This window comes from Eptatretus burgeri, unplaced genomic scaffold (genome assembly GCF_056783735.1).
Source record: "Eptatretus burgeri isolate ZD-2024b unplaced genomic scaffold, Ebu_testis_v1 Ebu_testis_scaffold_3194, whole genome shotgun sequence".
Lineage (NCBI taxonomy): Eukaryota > Metazoa > Chordata > Myxini > Myxiniformes > Myxinidae > Eptatretus > Eptatretus burgeri.
The window spans coordinates 100,001-115,479 of record NW_028225129.1 but is presented as its reverse complement, the minus strand read 5'-3'; the positions used below and the strand labels follow the sequence as shown (position 1 = coordinate 115,479).

The following is a 15,479-nucleotide window of genomic DNA, read 5'->3' as shown; positions in this document are numbered from 1 at the left end:
TGAAAACCGATCGTGGACGGACGGACAGCCGGACGAGCAACCCAAAAACACAATGCCTCTGGTGACTTCGTCGGCGGAGGCATGAAAGATACACCTGACTTGAATCCAAATAACACCTTGAGGGCTCTGGGGAACTTCTTGTCATGGTGACTTTGCCTGCTGTCAATATAAAAATGGAAAACAACAAGAACAATAACAACCTTATTCAGTGTATTCAAAGCTTCCTGCGCCGCAATCAGAGCTGGTTCAGCTTCAGCAAGATCAGCTTCACAAGAACGCTGCTTTTCTGACACAACCTGCAATCAAAAGAAGAAGACAACACTTTGTGAAGGACAGCATTACAGAATGTCACAGAAATTAATCAGAACGCTAAAAGACAAGCCAAGGTATCGCAAGGTGAAATGACAAACTATGAACGATGATATATTGGACCGATGTTCGGCGGTCACTTTGAGAAAACGACTCTCTGCAAGGTACTTTAGAGGAGTGGTTGATCACCTTTTTGGGAGTGAGTGGAGGAAGCCAATGGGACAACTCTCCCCCCCCCAAAAAAAAAATCCACTCACTTCCCAAATACTGGCCTCCACCACTCACTCCCACTCCGTACTTTAGAGGAGTGAGTGGAGGAGGCCAATGAGCCGACCACGTGCCTCGTGGTTGCAGCAGGTTGATCAGCATCTCAAGGAGATGGGGATGGGCCAGGTATCTACCTGGGGGATGGTCAGACGGACACCCCCGGAGTACCGGCGGAAAGTGTTTGCAGCGACGCGCCACTCCGGCGCATCTTCCCATACCTGACCTGGCCATGTCCCAGCTGTGTGTCTCCATCTTGTGAATCGCAATGCCTCATGTACAGAGGTCAGTGTTTCTTTATTAAATCTTGTATTATTTTTATTATTACTTGCTGGAGGTCCAATAAGAGTAATAATAATGTGACATCCCAATCAAAGACGACTAATGAGGAATTCCTAATTTTGCTGAAACACTTAAATGACGTCACGTCAAGAAAATTAAACGTCTCATCATGCGGGGCAGAGGGACGGAGCAAAATCAATCAGTAATTTGAAAAAAAACATGGATTCATCAACTTAATTTTCTGAAATTATTTATTTGTTTCACATTGGTAAAAACAAATAAACAAAAGGTCACGAGATTCCCATGTTTTTATCGTTGGTTTGATTCTGTACCTCCGTGAAGTCCTGGACTTTCAACTCCTCCGCGTCAGCGATGGCTTTCTCATGAGTCACTTTGTCTGTTTCGACGGCCACAACCTTAATAAGCTGGTCAGCATCTTCATCTTTTTGTTTCAGTTCCACTTCCTGAATGGCGAGTCGTTCTTTCAGATCATCGACCTGGGGAGAGGAAGGAAAGCATCGGGAAAGGAGCATCGAAGGTGTCATTGATGTAATCAGACTAAAATACGCAATTTGGTGTCTGCCTGTCCGTCTGACCGCGATACATTCGGTCGTTACGAATCCAAACTCAACCAAACTTGACAGGGGGGTTTGAGGGTCACACGATGGAGGTTCTAACGACTTCATTTGTCCCTCTCCCTAAGGGGGTTTTAGGTCTTGGGCGAAATCCGTGTTAAGGTGTACAGATAGCTAATCGTGGCGTTTTTTCCAATTCCGCTTCTAAGAACAAAAGTTAAAACAACACTCATGATAATAGAATAACGTCAATATTAATCCTAATTGTATCCCTTCTCTCCAAGGGGTTTTTCCTCCTCGGAAAAATGCCGGGTTAACGTGTATAATTGGATTACCGTGACGTTTCGTGGGCCACCGCTACCGGAGGTAAAAATATTATAAATAAACCACAAACACGTATGATTACCTTTTTGAAGCCGTCGCTACTGCTGTTTCACACTAAACCCAGGGTGTGTTCAGTTACCAAGCAGCGAGCTAGTGCTTGCCAAGCCAGTCATTCCATCGAAGAGAGAGAGAGCTTGCTTGAACACTTAAACCACTTGGTGAGTGCTCTGCAGGAAACTTGCTAACCGAACACACCTTGATCTCTTGTAATCAAATGTACCGCAGAGAGGATAATAACACGACCCCTTCCTGCCAATTCCGTACGGACTGTGTGTACTCGTGTCCATAAATTCCAGTAATCAATTTCAGTTGAAATAGTCGGGAAAACTGGTGGGAGCATTGGGACGACAGGGTGTGGATTGGGACGTCCTATTTTACGGCCGGCCAAGACGTCGCCATTTAATATCAATGGCCACGCGAGAATTGTCGCAAGAGGGGGACGGCCCACAACAAATGGCCACGTCCCAATGCCATCGTGTTTCCCCCTCTTGTCCAACAATAAGATAGGACGAAAGTGAACAACATGCTTTTAAAAACGAGTGAGCAGAGTTGTGCTGCAGTGGCTGTTACAAAAGTGAGGTGCTGTTTCCGTCGAGTGGTCATTGTCAAGTGTTCACTCCAAAGGTGAGTGCATCGACCATGAGGACTAGCTTTGTGGACCTGAGAGGCGGTACTTTGCAGTTTCTCCAAACCGTTCCTGAGACGCTCCATGCTGGCGTGCAGTTCACTGCGCTTGCGGTTCAGCAGCTGCTGGTACAGCTTGATTTGCTCGAGGAAGGTCTTCGGCGTGGTGTAGTTGCACCGCCGTTCGATGGCGAGGTAGCTTTGTGAGGCCTTGTTCACCGTGGTGTGAACAAATGACATGAATTGACTGATGGACGACTTTATTTCCGGCTGTCGATCAGAAGGAGAAATAAAGGGCACGGAGAAAAATCTGCAGGTAAACGATTACGTTCGAACAATAAACTGATTCAGGAACAAATAATTTTGTTTTAAATAAAAATAAAAATAACTCTTTAACATCCTATAATTGTTTTAAAGAGCATGTGTGTGAATGTTAAACAGCGTATTCACCGTAATGCCTTCTATCGATTGCAGAAAGTAAGAACTGACTGAAAGAAGAGCTTCCTCCGGCCACTCGTAGAACCAGTCAATGGCCGTGCAGTTGACGATAGCCGGGAACTTCCGAGCACGAACCCGCAATGTCGAGCCCACAGGGGAAAAGCAAAGCACAACCTGAACAGGACAACACGACAAGGGCCATGTTCATGAAATTTAAACAAGTACCGGTGATTTGGTACAAATTTCACTCCGATCAAAACACCATTTTGATTTGATGTGCCGTACTCTCGATACAGACCGTTGGTGGGACCGAAGCGGCTTCTGGACAAGAGTTATACAAGGTGGTTTGCCATTGCCTTCCCAACGTTGACTGTTTCTCCGTGCTCTATCTCTCTGCAATGTAAATGGATGAGGTAGGTGTGTGTGTGTGTGTGTGTGTGTGTGTGTGTGTGTGTGTGTGTGTGTGTGTGTGTGTGTGTGTGTGTGTGTGTGTGTGTGTGTGTGTGTGTGTGTGTGTGTGTGTGTGTGTGTGTGTGTGTGTGTGAGGAATGTTTTTTGTGGAGTTCTCGTGGAGTTTTCTGATCTGGATTGTGATACACCGAAATGATCGTCGTGATCTCCTGAGTTGATTAGGTTAATTAATTACAAAGAACCCAGAAGAATTCCCATGTTTTAAATGCACACTGCATCAAGGTGTGTTGAGCAGCTCAAACGGTCCTTCCACAGCATGGCATTCTAATTACAAAATAAATAACAAAAATAATGATAAAATTCTAACAAAGCATATATTATTTAATACGAATAATATTTACAATGCCAATCGAAAGTCCACACCCCCTTTAAAAATTTTCACCTTTTGTTGCCTCATAGCCAGGAATGAAATCACGTTACATCAGACTTTTCCCCCTTTATTTACACATCGTAACTCACAACTTCCAAGTGAAACACAAATTCGACAAATTTCAGAAAATTAATTAAAGATACAAAACTAAAATATGTTGTTTGGATAAGTGTTCACCCTCCCCCCCCCTGAGTTAATACTTGGTGGAAGCACTTTTGACAGCAATTACAGGTGTGAGTCTGTTGGTCGAGGTCTCCACCAACTTTGCGCACCTTGATTGGGCAATATTTGCCCATTTCTTCGGTACAAAACTGTTCAAGTACAGTCAAGTTGCGTGGGGAGCATTGATAGACAGCAATCTTCAAGTCGTGGCACAGATATTCGATTGGATTTCGGTCGGGGCTCTGACTGGGCCACTCAAGGACATTTAACTTTTTCTTCCTCACGCACTCCAGTGCAGCTTTGGCTTTGTGCTTCGGGTCGTTGTCATTCTGAAAGGTGAACTTCCGTCCCAATTTCAGCTCACTTGCAGAGGACAGCAGGTTTTCCTCCAGGATTTTTCTGTATTTTGCTCCATCCATTTTCCCTTCTATCCTGACAAGTGCCCCAGTCCCTGCTGATGAAAAAACATCCACATAACATGGTGCTGCCACCACCATGCTTCACAGTAGCGATGGTGTTCTTTCGGTCATGTGCTGTGTTGAGTTTGCGCCAAATGTAACGTTTTGCATTTCGGCCAAATAGTTCCATCTTGGTTTCGTCAGACCACAAAACTTTTTGCTACATGGCTTCAGAATCTCCGGAATGGTTATTTGCATACCTCAAACGGGACTCAAGGTGGACTTTTTTGAGTAATGGCTTCCTTCTTGGCACCATACTGTATCAGCCACATTTGTGGAATGCTTGGGATATCGTTGTCACATACACACATTGACCAGTCTTTGCCATGAAGTCCTGTATCTTTCAAAGTTGCCATTTGCCTCTTGGTGGCATCTGATCAGTCTCCTTGCTTGGTCATCCAGTTTGGAGGGACGGCCTGATCGAGGCAGGGTCTTGGTGGTACCATACGCTTTCCATTTCTTCATAATGACTGTCTTGCTGTGCTCCAAGGAATATTCAAGGCCATTGAAATATTTTTATACCCATCCCCTGATCTTTACCTTTCCACAACTTTATCCCCGAGGTCTTTTGAAAGCTCCTCGGGTCTCATGGTTGAGTCTTTGCTGTGAAATTCACTACCTAACAGAGGAAACCAACAGCAACAGCTGATTTTGTTCTAAAATCATCAGAATCACTACAATTTAACACAGGTGGAAGCCAATTAACCTGGTGTGTGATTTTTGAAGGTGATTGGTTACACCTGAGTTAATTTACAATTGCTATTATAACGGGGGGGGGGGGTGGACATTTATCCAACCAAGATGCTCTAGTTTTGTATTTTTAATTAATTTCCAGAAATTTTCAGAAATATTTTTCATCTTGAAGTTGTAGGTTACGATGTGCAAATGAAGGTGAAAAAGTCTGATTTAACGTGATTTAATTCCCGGCTATAAGGCAATAAAAGGTGAAAAAATTGAAAGGGGGTGTGGACTTTCTCGGCGCTGTACACCAATAATAATAGTGTCACATGGCAATAATAATAACGAATGTATAATCCCCGCCCTGGCCCAAGCACATCTGGGCTTGGTGAAAGGCAAGCTCATGCTCAAGTGGTCCAGCAGGCGGGTCTGCTACAAGGCCGTGAACATTTGGTCCAATGGACCCATTAGTCCTTTTAAATGCTGAGCTTCAAGCAAGGAAGCAGCACATCCCATTAAAAAATATATATTTATATATGTTTGGTACAATTCACCCAGGGCTCAAATAGCTGACCACACAGGACTCCCAGACTCAGAGTGGACACTCTAACCTTTACACCACCGAGTCTGGTATCAAAATGCAATTACAGAGAATAAAAGGTACAAAACAAATCGAGCAAAAATATTTTTTTAAAGGTTTGAAAAACATTGAAAAGGAAAAGGCTAATTGTGTTCAATCGACAGATCGGTTAACAACAACCTTGAGCTGCCTGCGCACACGCTCCACAAAGAAGTTCCAGCAGTTCTGCCTGCTGTCAGGAAGGCCAGCTTGCTTGACTTCGTTACGCAGCGCCGATATCACCCCTTCAACCTCGTCATCCGAAAAGAGGCCGGGAACGTCGCCCGATGCCAGCAAGTCGTTAATCAAGATGAGGAAGGTCTCCTCGGAAACCTAGCCACAACGAAGCACAAACATCACCACAAACCCAATCAAGCGTTCCATCATGCAATCAGTGCTTCACAGGAATGCAGGCTGAAAGAATGGTCTGACAGTACGTGTGTGTGTGTGTGTGTGTGTGTGTGTGTGTGTGTGTGTGTGTGTGTGTGTGTGTGTGTGTGTGTGTGTGTGTGTGTGTGTGTGTGTGTGTGCGTGCGTGTGTTTGTGTGTTTACACTCAGCATGGATGGTCATATGGCACAGTTTCTGCCCCCCAGAGTTTACATCCCTGGCCTGTTATCAGCTATGAGCTTTGCATGGGGATAACTCAACCTGTTTCACTCATTCTTTGGATCTTAAAATGTATGAAACATGGACAACACAAACAACAGTCGAGTACCTGTGCGTCGGTCATGAGGAACATGGTACCAACATTCTTCACCCCCGCTCGGAGGCACTGACTTGCCAGGTCCAGCTGCACGACATGAGGCAACCAAGGTGATCAATAAACATCTGGAATTGTTTTAAAATAAAATAAAAATCTCAATTGGAAAATGCTTAATCATAATTATAATCAGTCGAGCAAATGTTTTGAGACCATTTCTCTGGCATTTGAGGTCATTTTTCAGGCTTTCCCTCCAATAATAATGGTCAGGAGTCGTCATGTTGAAGTCATTGTCATGAACCGTGTGAAGGAGAATGAAGTTTTTTTTTTTTTTCAGGGTGGACTCGAATGTTTGTTTGTTCACTCGCGCGGAGAGGAGCAGTCAAGCGGCCAGGAGTAATAAAGCAATTTATTTAAAACAAACTCTCACTCGGAAGGTCATAATTGACGATGTTTATGATGGTGGGACACAAAATGAGCACAATGAAATTTTGACATGATCCTCAAGTTTGACTTCTTGCTATTTACAATCTTGCTGAAATCGTCTTGCTTCTTGTTATCTTGCTGGAATCGTCGGTGCTGGGGTGGTTCTCCAATAACGGCTGGAGAGATGTCTGCTTTGACAAAACAAATGGTCAGATGAACCGATTGGAGCGGAGAAGAACAGCAGATATTTTCAGGGGATTTTTTGTCAAAATCAGATCCAGAAGAGATGGAGCCCCGTTGGTTGAGATCCCCGTCGGGAAGTTGACCGATTGATTCAGTCTCAATGAGTCACAGAAGTCTTTTGCAGAAGTGCCATGGCAGGTGAGAGAGGTCCCCACACCTAGCCAACTGGCATGACGACAATTGAAGTCGCCACATATGAGGAAGAGAGAGTTGGGATGAGAGGATAGAAGTTGGTCCATGTTTTCGGATAGTTTGGTGTAAATGGAGTCATCACTGTTTGGTGGACGGTTCAGCACACATATCAACATGAGGTTGGAGTGGAGGGGAAGCCGTAGCCAGAGGTATTCCTGGGGGTGTGGGGGAGTGAGGAATTGAGTCTTTGATGAAGAGAGGAACTCCTCCACCAGGATGTGGCTCAGGTCTGTCATACCGGAGGAGGGAGTAACCAGGGAGAGAAACTAAGGAGTCAGAGACGTCTTGAGGAAGGAAAGATTCTCTTAGGCAGATTATGTCTGGTTTGTAAGTGGCAACCTGCATGGAGAGATCTGTCAGGTTATAGCGAAGGCCCTGATGGTTGAGGTCCACACTGTTAAGAAGGAGGAAGGGGAGGAGGCTTTGGGAGCAGAGGAGGGGAGGGGGAGTGCAGGATGAGGGAGGAGACGGGGGTAGGGAGAGTTGTTGACAGTGCGTAGAAGATTGTAGAACAGCTGGGGAGAGATCCGGATGAGGAGGCCAAAAGGCTCGGTCGTGATGGGATGAGGCACAGTGGGGCAGAGGGAACTAGAAAATTGGAGGAGGTGGAGGAATGAGTTGGAAGAGAAGGCAGGGGAAGGATGAGATTTGGTGGTGGTATGGTGTAGAAGGGAGCGGGCAGGGGGAGGAAGAAGATTTGCGGAGTTGGGAAGAAGGGAAGGTGGTATGAGAGGAAAGAAAGAGTGTGTTTGAGATGTTTAGGAGTATATTGATCTGTTAAGTCAGTATGGATGTTTAACAGAAAAGTTAACTGCAGAAAGAGCATGTTTGAGATACCTGTTCGGTTGGAACGAAACCCACAGATGTTAGAACGCCACACAGTTTGTGTGGTGTTCAGGAAAGCTGCAAGAACTTCGAGGCAAATAGATAATCAGAGACAGAGAGGGCTTGAGGAGAAGAGTCGAAGTTGGTGAGAGAAGAGTGTTGATAAAGTCCTTTGTCATTAACATTTATGCGTCAGTGAGGCTTGCAAAGAAATTCTTGGAAAATGAATATTCCTGAAAATGAGAAAACAACACAAGACTTGTTCAAACTTGAACACTGAACCAAATTCTGTGGCCTAATGGTTGGAGGACACAATGTCTGAGTCTGGGAGGTCGGCGGGGTCAAACCCCCTCAACGTCATACCAAGGAGTTTAAAAGGTAAATTTTATTATTTCCATTACTCTGCACTGTTAACGAGGTGAAGTGCTTTGCCGAAGGACCTTGAGATCCGAGATGCCGTAGCCCTTGCGCAGTGTGATCTGGAAGACCTCCAAGCCGCTGATGTAGGCCGACAAACGGGACAGGCTTTGCTTTCCACTTCCACCGACACCGACGAGCAAGGCGTTTCCTCGTGGCGATTCGAGGATTCGGTTTATCCTGCAGATGTGTGCCATTGCGTCCTCGAACAACACCTGGAGGAATGAATGAGTCTTTAGAAGCTCGCCATCATTGCCTTTCTGTTTGTGCGGTGTCAAAGTGACTGAATGACACGGTGCGGGTGAGTCGAGCTTTTACCAGGTTCATTGCCGCGTTCACTTCGTTGTGCCTTTCCAAAGCTTCTGTTAAAAGCTTGTTCAGTGCTTCCCAACTGCTCATCGTCATGTACTTGGGATCACCCAGACCGAGTGCAAAGTGACAGTACAGGTTGGGCTGTGCTGTGATCGCCTGCTCGTCGATGTCCTGCGAATAATGAAGATGCAAACGTATCAAACAAAAAGCTTCTCGAGCATTCCTTGCATTAACTGATAGATTTCACAATTGTTCGTTATTGAAGCTGTTACAGTTAATGTGCATCGATTTTATGTCCACTGAACGTGTCGCTGGTCGATGTTAAAGTTCCCCACGGTGTCTATCAATAAGAGTAGGCACCAAGGGTGTCGGCACCCTGGCCGAGTCTCGGGTTGCTGCCCTCAAATAGGAGCGATGGAGCAATGACCTGTCCGAACTTGGTTCTTGGCCTCCACGGCAACTCATTAGGCAGAACAGATGCTCTGCAAGCAGAGTGTGCTCACGCATCATGATGATGCGAACCTACAAACGCCACGTCCCAGACTCGGTCGGAGAGGACAAACCCTCCATTTTCATCACCATTAGTTAATTTTTTTATGTTTTTCTTTCTCTCTTGTTTCAGATCATGAGGATTGCTGACCTCCTGCAGGAAACGATGCCCTGGGTTAATGTAGAAAAGGCATTTTCTGTCGACAATGCGAAATCAACGGACGGGACAACTCACTCTGTGGACGCGCTTGCAACTCAAGGTGCAATGTCTACCGGGGCACACACAGTACCACCTGTTGAAGATCGCCATCGACCCTTACATGAGGTCCGTCCCACTTGCCGAACGTCAGCGCGTCATCAAAAACTTCGCCCGTCGTGTTCAAATCGGTACTCAGCGCCCAGGTGAACGTTTGGAGCACCTGATCGACGGAGCGCCAAACTCAAGTCTTACAAGTTTAGCTTCTGATATTTGGGACACCTGTATCACACAAAATCCTGAAGTTTGATGTAATTCAGAATAAAAATGTATGTATCGTGGATATTTTTATGGGTATGGTCATTTTTAACACATTGTTGCACAAAAAACGAGCATTGTGGACAAATTAGATTTCCTGCATTGTACAGAGTGTCTGAACTATTTCAGTCCACATGATCCTGTCCACATGCGAAGACTATTGGGTAACTCAGCACATCCCAGGAGTGATCATGCGAAAAATTTATGGCTTTTAACATTTTGGACTTAATTAATTACCTGAAATTTACAGAAATAAATGGACTTTCGTCCACTCAGGTATATGGAGGTTTGAATAGTGGATGGTAAACCGACCACTCAGGTATACGGAGGTTTGAATAGTGGATGGTAAACCGACCACTCAGTTATACGGAGGTTTGAACAGTGGATGGTAAACCGACCACTCAGGTATACGGAGGTTTGAATAGTGGATGGTTAACCGACCACTCAGGTATACGGAGGTTTGAATAGTGGATGGTAAACCGACCACTCAGGTATATGGAGGTTTGAATAGTGGATGGTAAACCGGCCACTCAGGTATATGGAGGTTTGAATAGTGGATGGTAAACCAGCCACTCAGGTATATGGAGGTTTGAATAGTGGATGGTAAACCGGCCACTCAGGTATATGGAGGTTTGAATAGTGGATGGTAAACCAGCCACTCAGGTATATGGAGGTTTGAATAGTGGATGGTTAACCGACCACTCGGGTATATGGAGGTTTGAATAGTGGATGGTAAACCGGCCACTCAGGTATATGGAGGTTTAATAGTGGATGGTAAATCGGCCACTCAGGTATACGGAGGTTTGAATAGTGGATGGTAAACCGACCACTCAGGTATATGGAGGTTTGAATAGCGGATGGTAAACCGACCACTCGGGAATATGGAGGTTTGAATAGTGGATGGCAAACCGACCACTCAGTTATACGGAGGTTTGAATAGTGGATGGTAAACCGACCACTCAGTTATACGGAGGTTTGAATAGTGGATGGTAAACCGACCACTCAGTTATACGGAGGTTTGAATAGTGGATGGTAAACCGACCACTCAGGTATATGTAGGTTTGAATAGTGGATGTTAAACTGACCACTCAGGTATATGGAGGTTTGAATAGTGGATGTTAAACCGACCACTTAGGTCTATGGAGGTTTGAATAGTGGATGTTAAACCGGCCACTCAGGTCTTTGGAGGTTTGAAGAGTGGATGTTAAACCGACCACTCAGGTATATGGAGGTTTGAATAGTGGATGTTAAACCGACCACTCAGGTATATGTAGGTTTGAATAGTGGATGTTAAACTGACCACTCAGGTATATGGAGGTTTGAATAGTGGATGTTAAACCGACCACTTAGGTATATGGAGGTTTGAATAGTGGATGTTAAACCGGCCACTCAGGTCTTTGGAGGTTTGAAGAGTGGATGTTAAACCGACCACTCAGGTATATGGAGGTTTGAATAGTGGATGGTAAACCGACCACTCAGGTATACGGAGGTTTGAATAGTGGATGGTAAACCGACCACTCAGTTATACGGAGGTTTGAATAGTGGATGGTAAACCGACCACTCAGGTATATGTAGGTTTGAATAGTGGATGTTAAACTGACCACTCAGGTATATGGAGGTTTGAATAGTGGATGTTAAACCGACCACTTAGGTCTATGGAGGTTTGAATAGTGGATGGTAAACCGACCACTCAGGTATATGGAGGTTTGAATAGTGGATGGTAAACCGACCACTCAGGTTTATGTAGGTTTGAATAGTGGATGTTAAACTGACCACTCAGGTATATGGAGGTTTGAATAGTGGATGTTAAACTGACCACTTAGGTATATGGAGGTTTGAAAAGTGGATGTTAAACCGGCCACTCAGGTCTTTGGAGGTTTGAAGAGTGGATGTTAAACCGACCACTCAGGTATATGGAGGTTTGAATAGTGGATGTTAAACCGACCACTCAGGTATATGTAGGTTTGAATAGTGGATGTTAAACTGACCACTCAGGTATATGGAGGTTTGAATAGTGGATGTTAAACCGACCACTTAGGTATATGGAGGTTTGAATAGTGGATGTTAAACCGGCCACTCAGGTCTTTGGAGGTTTGAAGAGTGGATGTTAAACCGACCACTCAGGTATATGGAGGTTTGAATAGTGGATGGTAAACCGACCACTCGGGAATATGGAGGTTTGAATAGTGGATGGCAAACCGACCACTCAGTTATACGGAGGTTTGAATAGTGGATGGTAAACCGACCACTCAGGTATATGTAGGTTTGAATAGTGGATGGTAAACCGACCACTAAGGTATATGGAGGTTTGAATAGTGGATGTTAAACTGACCACTCAGGTATATGGAGGTTTGAATAGTGGATGGTAAACCGACCACTCAGGTATATGGAGGTTTGAATAGTGGATGGTAAACCGACCACTCAGGTTTATGGAGGTTTGAATAGTGGATGGTAAACCGACCACTCAGGTATATGGAGGTTTGAATAGTGGATGTTAAACCGACCACTTAGGTATATGGAGGTTTGAATAGTGGATGTTAAACCGGCCACTCAGGTCTATGGAGGTTTGAATAGTGGATGTTAAACCGACCACTCAGGTATATGGAGGTTTGAAAAGTGGATGTTAAACCGACCACTCAGGTATATGGAGGTTTGATTAGAGGATGTTAAACCGACCACTCAGGTATATGGAGGTTTGAAAAGTGGATGGTAAACCGACCACTCAGGTTTATGGAGGTTTGAATAGTGGATGGTAAACCAGCCACTCAGGTATATGGAGGTTTGAAAAGTGGATGTTAAACCGACCACTCAGGTATATGGAGGTTTGATTAGTGGATGTTAAACTGACCACTCAGGTATATGGACGTTTGAATAGTGGATGTTAAACCGGCCACTCAGGTATATGGACGTTTGAATAGTGGATGTTAAACCGGCCACTCAGGTCTATGGAGGTTTGAATAGCGGCTGGAAAAACGGCCGCTGGGTTCAAAGGGTTAACCTGCAAAGCATGCCAATTATCACTCGATGTGTTTTGAGAACATGAAGGGCGATGTGGGTTCGAATCCCACCCAAATCCACGTTCCAATTTGCATCCTGTTTGAACTGATCAACTCCTTTGCCAAAAACGTTAAAGTGTGAAAATGCCTCCGATCTCCAGCATGTGGGAAGGTTTGAATGACATCCAGCAGCTTCCAATGAAATATGACCTTGTGCAACGAAAAAATGTCAACAGAAAGAAACTTGCTCACTTCAAATGTTTTTTTCATGGAAGCAATCTGTACTTGTGTCAAGGCAGCAAAATCTCGAGCATCAATGAGCTTGTCACCGTAGACGCGTTGGCTTTCGTGCAACCACAACCGGAGAAGATCCGTGGGTGAACGAACGCATTCCGGGGTGGAAAACAGCAGGCCCTGATGAAGTATGAAGTCTCGAATTGATATTTCACAAATACACAACACAGCTGACAACGTGATGCCATTACAACAAACATGATGATTTGTTTTATCCTTGTAAATGTGAGGTGGCAATGAGTCATTCCCAGCCCACGTGCTCTCTGACCCCGGATCACGTGTCAGCCATTCTGACGCACACACCTGTGATTCACTCCCACCTGAAATCAACCCTCACCCCTGTCCCGCAGTCGTGCCCAGAAGGTCAGCTTCTCCTTGCTTCCCAAAGTGGACAGTGTCCTCACATAAACTTTCTGTCGGTTTCATCCTTTGTTCTACCTGTCTGCTGACGCAGATCTACACTGGCCTTCACGAGCATGACTCGTCCTTCATTCTACATTGTGTCTCCGTTCACATTGGAGAAAGGAACCTTGCCAACGCTCCTATCTAATGCAATCACCAACCTGTCTCGATCTTGAATTATTCAATCTCACAGACGTATGTGACCTGTTGTGGGAAGACCAAATTTGAAGGCCGGCTCATAAAGCAGCATCATTATGTTGCTCAACTTCTCACGGTGTACAATTCATCTGCAACAGGTACAACTAGAGAGTTCATAGAACACGACACCCCATGCAGCGTTCAAATATAGACTGTACTTAAAATTTCAATTAAATAATCATTTTTTTAAAATCCGAAAGTTTATTGCTGCTGGGACAGTTAAGGCCCGGTCACACCTTGACGTTTAAGCCAACGTATGCCGATTTTTGAATTTTTTTTCTAAAACGCTGGCACACGTTGAATACGTTATGGGTAAGTTTTGATAACATTGAGAGCACGCTGAAAAACACTGCCATACGTCGATGTACGTTGGCTTTAAACGTTGTACTTTTTGGTTGTCCTCAAATTTTTTCATGCTTGAAATTTCACGACGTATGCCGGCGTATGACTCACACGTTCCGCTACGCTGGCCACAAGTTGTATGCACGGTCTGCGATCGTTGACAGACGTCAACACATGCTACTTGTAAGGTAATCATAAGTTGAGACACGCCGAGGTAATGTTTAGCGTACCCGAAACTTATTTCTAACCTATGATTAACGTGTTGTTGGCACGTTACGCGATCGTTGCCACACATCGACAGATGTTACTTTTAAGTTACTCATAGGCTGAAAGACGTCGGTATAATGGATCGTCCTTGCGTCAGCGTCCACGGCCACGGCCAGGACACTTATTTGCAGCATTCTTCAAACTTTTCTTCGGCATGACGAGGATGTTCACACTTCAATGTTTAGCTTGGCTATGATTCCAATTGTCCATCGGCAGCGTCTATTTAAATTAGTCGAGTTTGAGCGTTTTAACACGTTCAGAAGAAACGCTTCAAATTTCCAAACCTCAGCGTCAAAAAACAAAGGCGAGTGACAGCAATTTAAATCGTTCATTGTAAACAATGAAAATAGTTGAGTGGTACCGTTTAAAAGTCGTTGAGTGTAAAAAAAATCCAATTGTTGAGCGCAAGCGTCTACTTTCAATCGTGGAGATGCAGCCATTTAAATCGTTGAGTGGCAGCTTATGAACCTACCCGTGGACACGCGGACGCAAGGAGGATCCATCATAACCCACACCCTCCCCCTCACACTCACCTACTACTTCCAACATGAACAAACTACTACTAATACTAATACTAATACTAATACTAATACTAATACTAATACTAATACTGATACTGATACTGATACTGTTACTGCTGACATGGACATCGATTCAAAAAGGAACTCGAAAACACTGTTGGGTTCCCCTTTTATGAGCAGCATTTTTATATACCAATTCCCAAAACTGCTGGGAACACGTCTTTATATGGCAGTTGTAAGCGAGAAACACATTCATTTTTTTTTTGTCGACCGGAAGACGTCATTGGAATACGTCTACATACGTCGATGTGTGTTGGGACTACGTAAAGAATTGGTTCAAAGCACGTCAAACATAAGTTAGAAATAAGTTTCGCGTAAAAAAGACATTACCGCGACGTGTTTCGACTTATGAGTAGCTTATAAGTAGCGTTTGTGGACGTGTGTAAGCGTCCACATATCGTGTGTAAAACTTATCCCCATCGCATGCGGAACGTGTGTCATACGCCGAGTACGTCGTAAAATTTTGAACATGTTTAAAATTTCTTGACGTACTCTACTTACTACGACGTATGATAGCGTACTTTAGCGTTGTACTCACGTATACCAAACTTACTCATACCGTATTTGACGTGCCCCCAACGTTTTAGACACATTTTTCTTAGGTAGGCATACGCTGGCAAGATCGCCAAGGTGTGACCGCGATGT

General features: G+C 44.6%; 1 protein-coding gene across 1 annotated transcript in view; it reads right to left on the bottom strand.

The window, feature by feature from the left end:
- The window catches only part of DNAH17 (dynein axonemal heavy chain 17), a 153,629-nt gene that overhangs the window by 40,829 nt on the left and 97,321 nt on the right, over positions 1–15,479 (bottom strand). The window contains exons 52-60 of the mRNA XM_085868928.1: positions 13,003–13,164; positions 8,758–8,922; positions 8,463–8,654; positions 6,352–6,426; positions 5,776–5,967; positions 2,889–3,050; positions 2,475–2,708; positions 1,188–1,352; positions 201–296 (exon numbers count right to left, since the gene is read on the bottom strand). Of these exons, the coding sequence (XP_085725054.1) occupies positions 201–296; positions 1,188–1,352; positions 2,475–2,708; positions 2,889–3,050; positions 5,776–5,967; positions 6,352–6,426; positions 8,463–8,654; positions 8,758–8,922; positions 13,003–13,164 (1,443 nt within the window). The remainder of the gene's footprint in view (positions 1–200; positions 297–1,187; positions 1,353–2,474; positions 2,709–2,888; positions 3,051–5,775; positions 5,968–6,351; positions 6,427–8,462; positions 8,655–8,757; positions 8,923–13,002; positions 13,165–15,479) is intronic.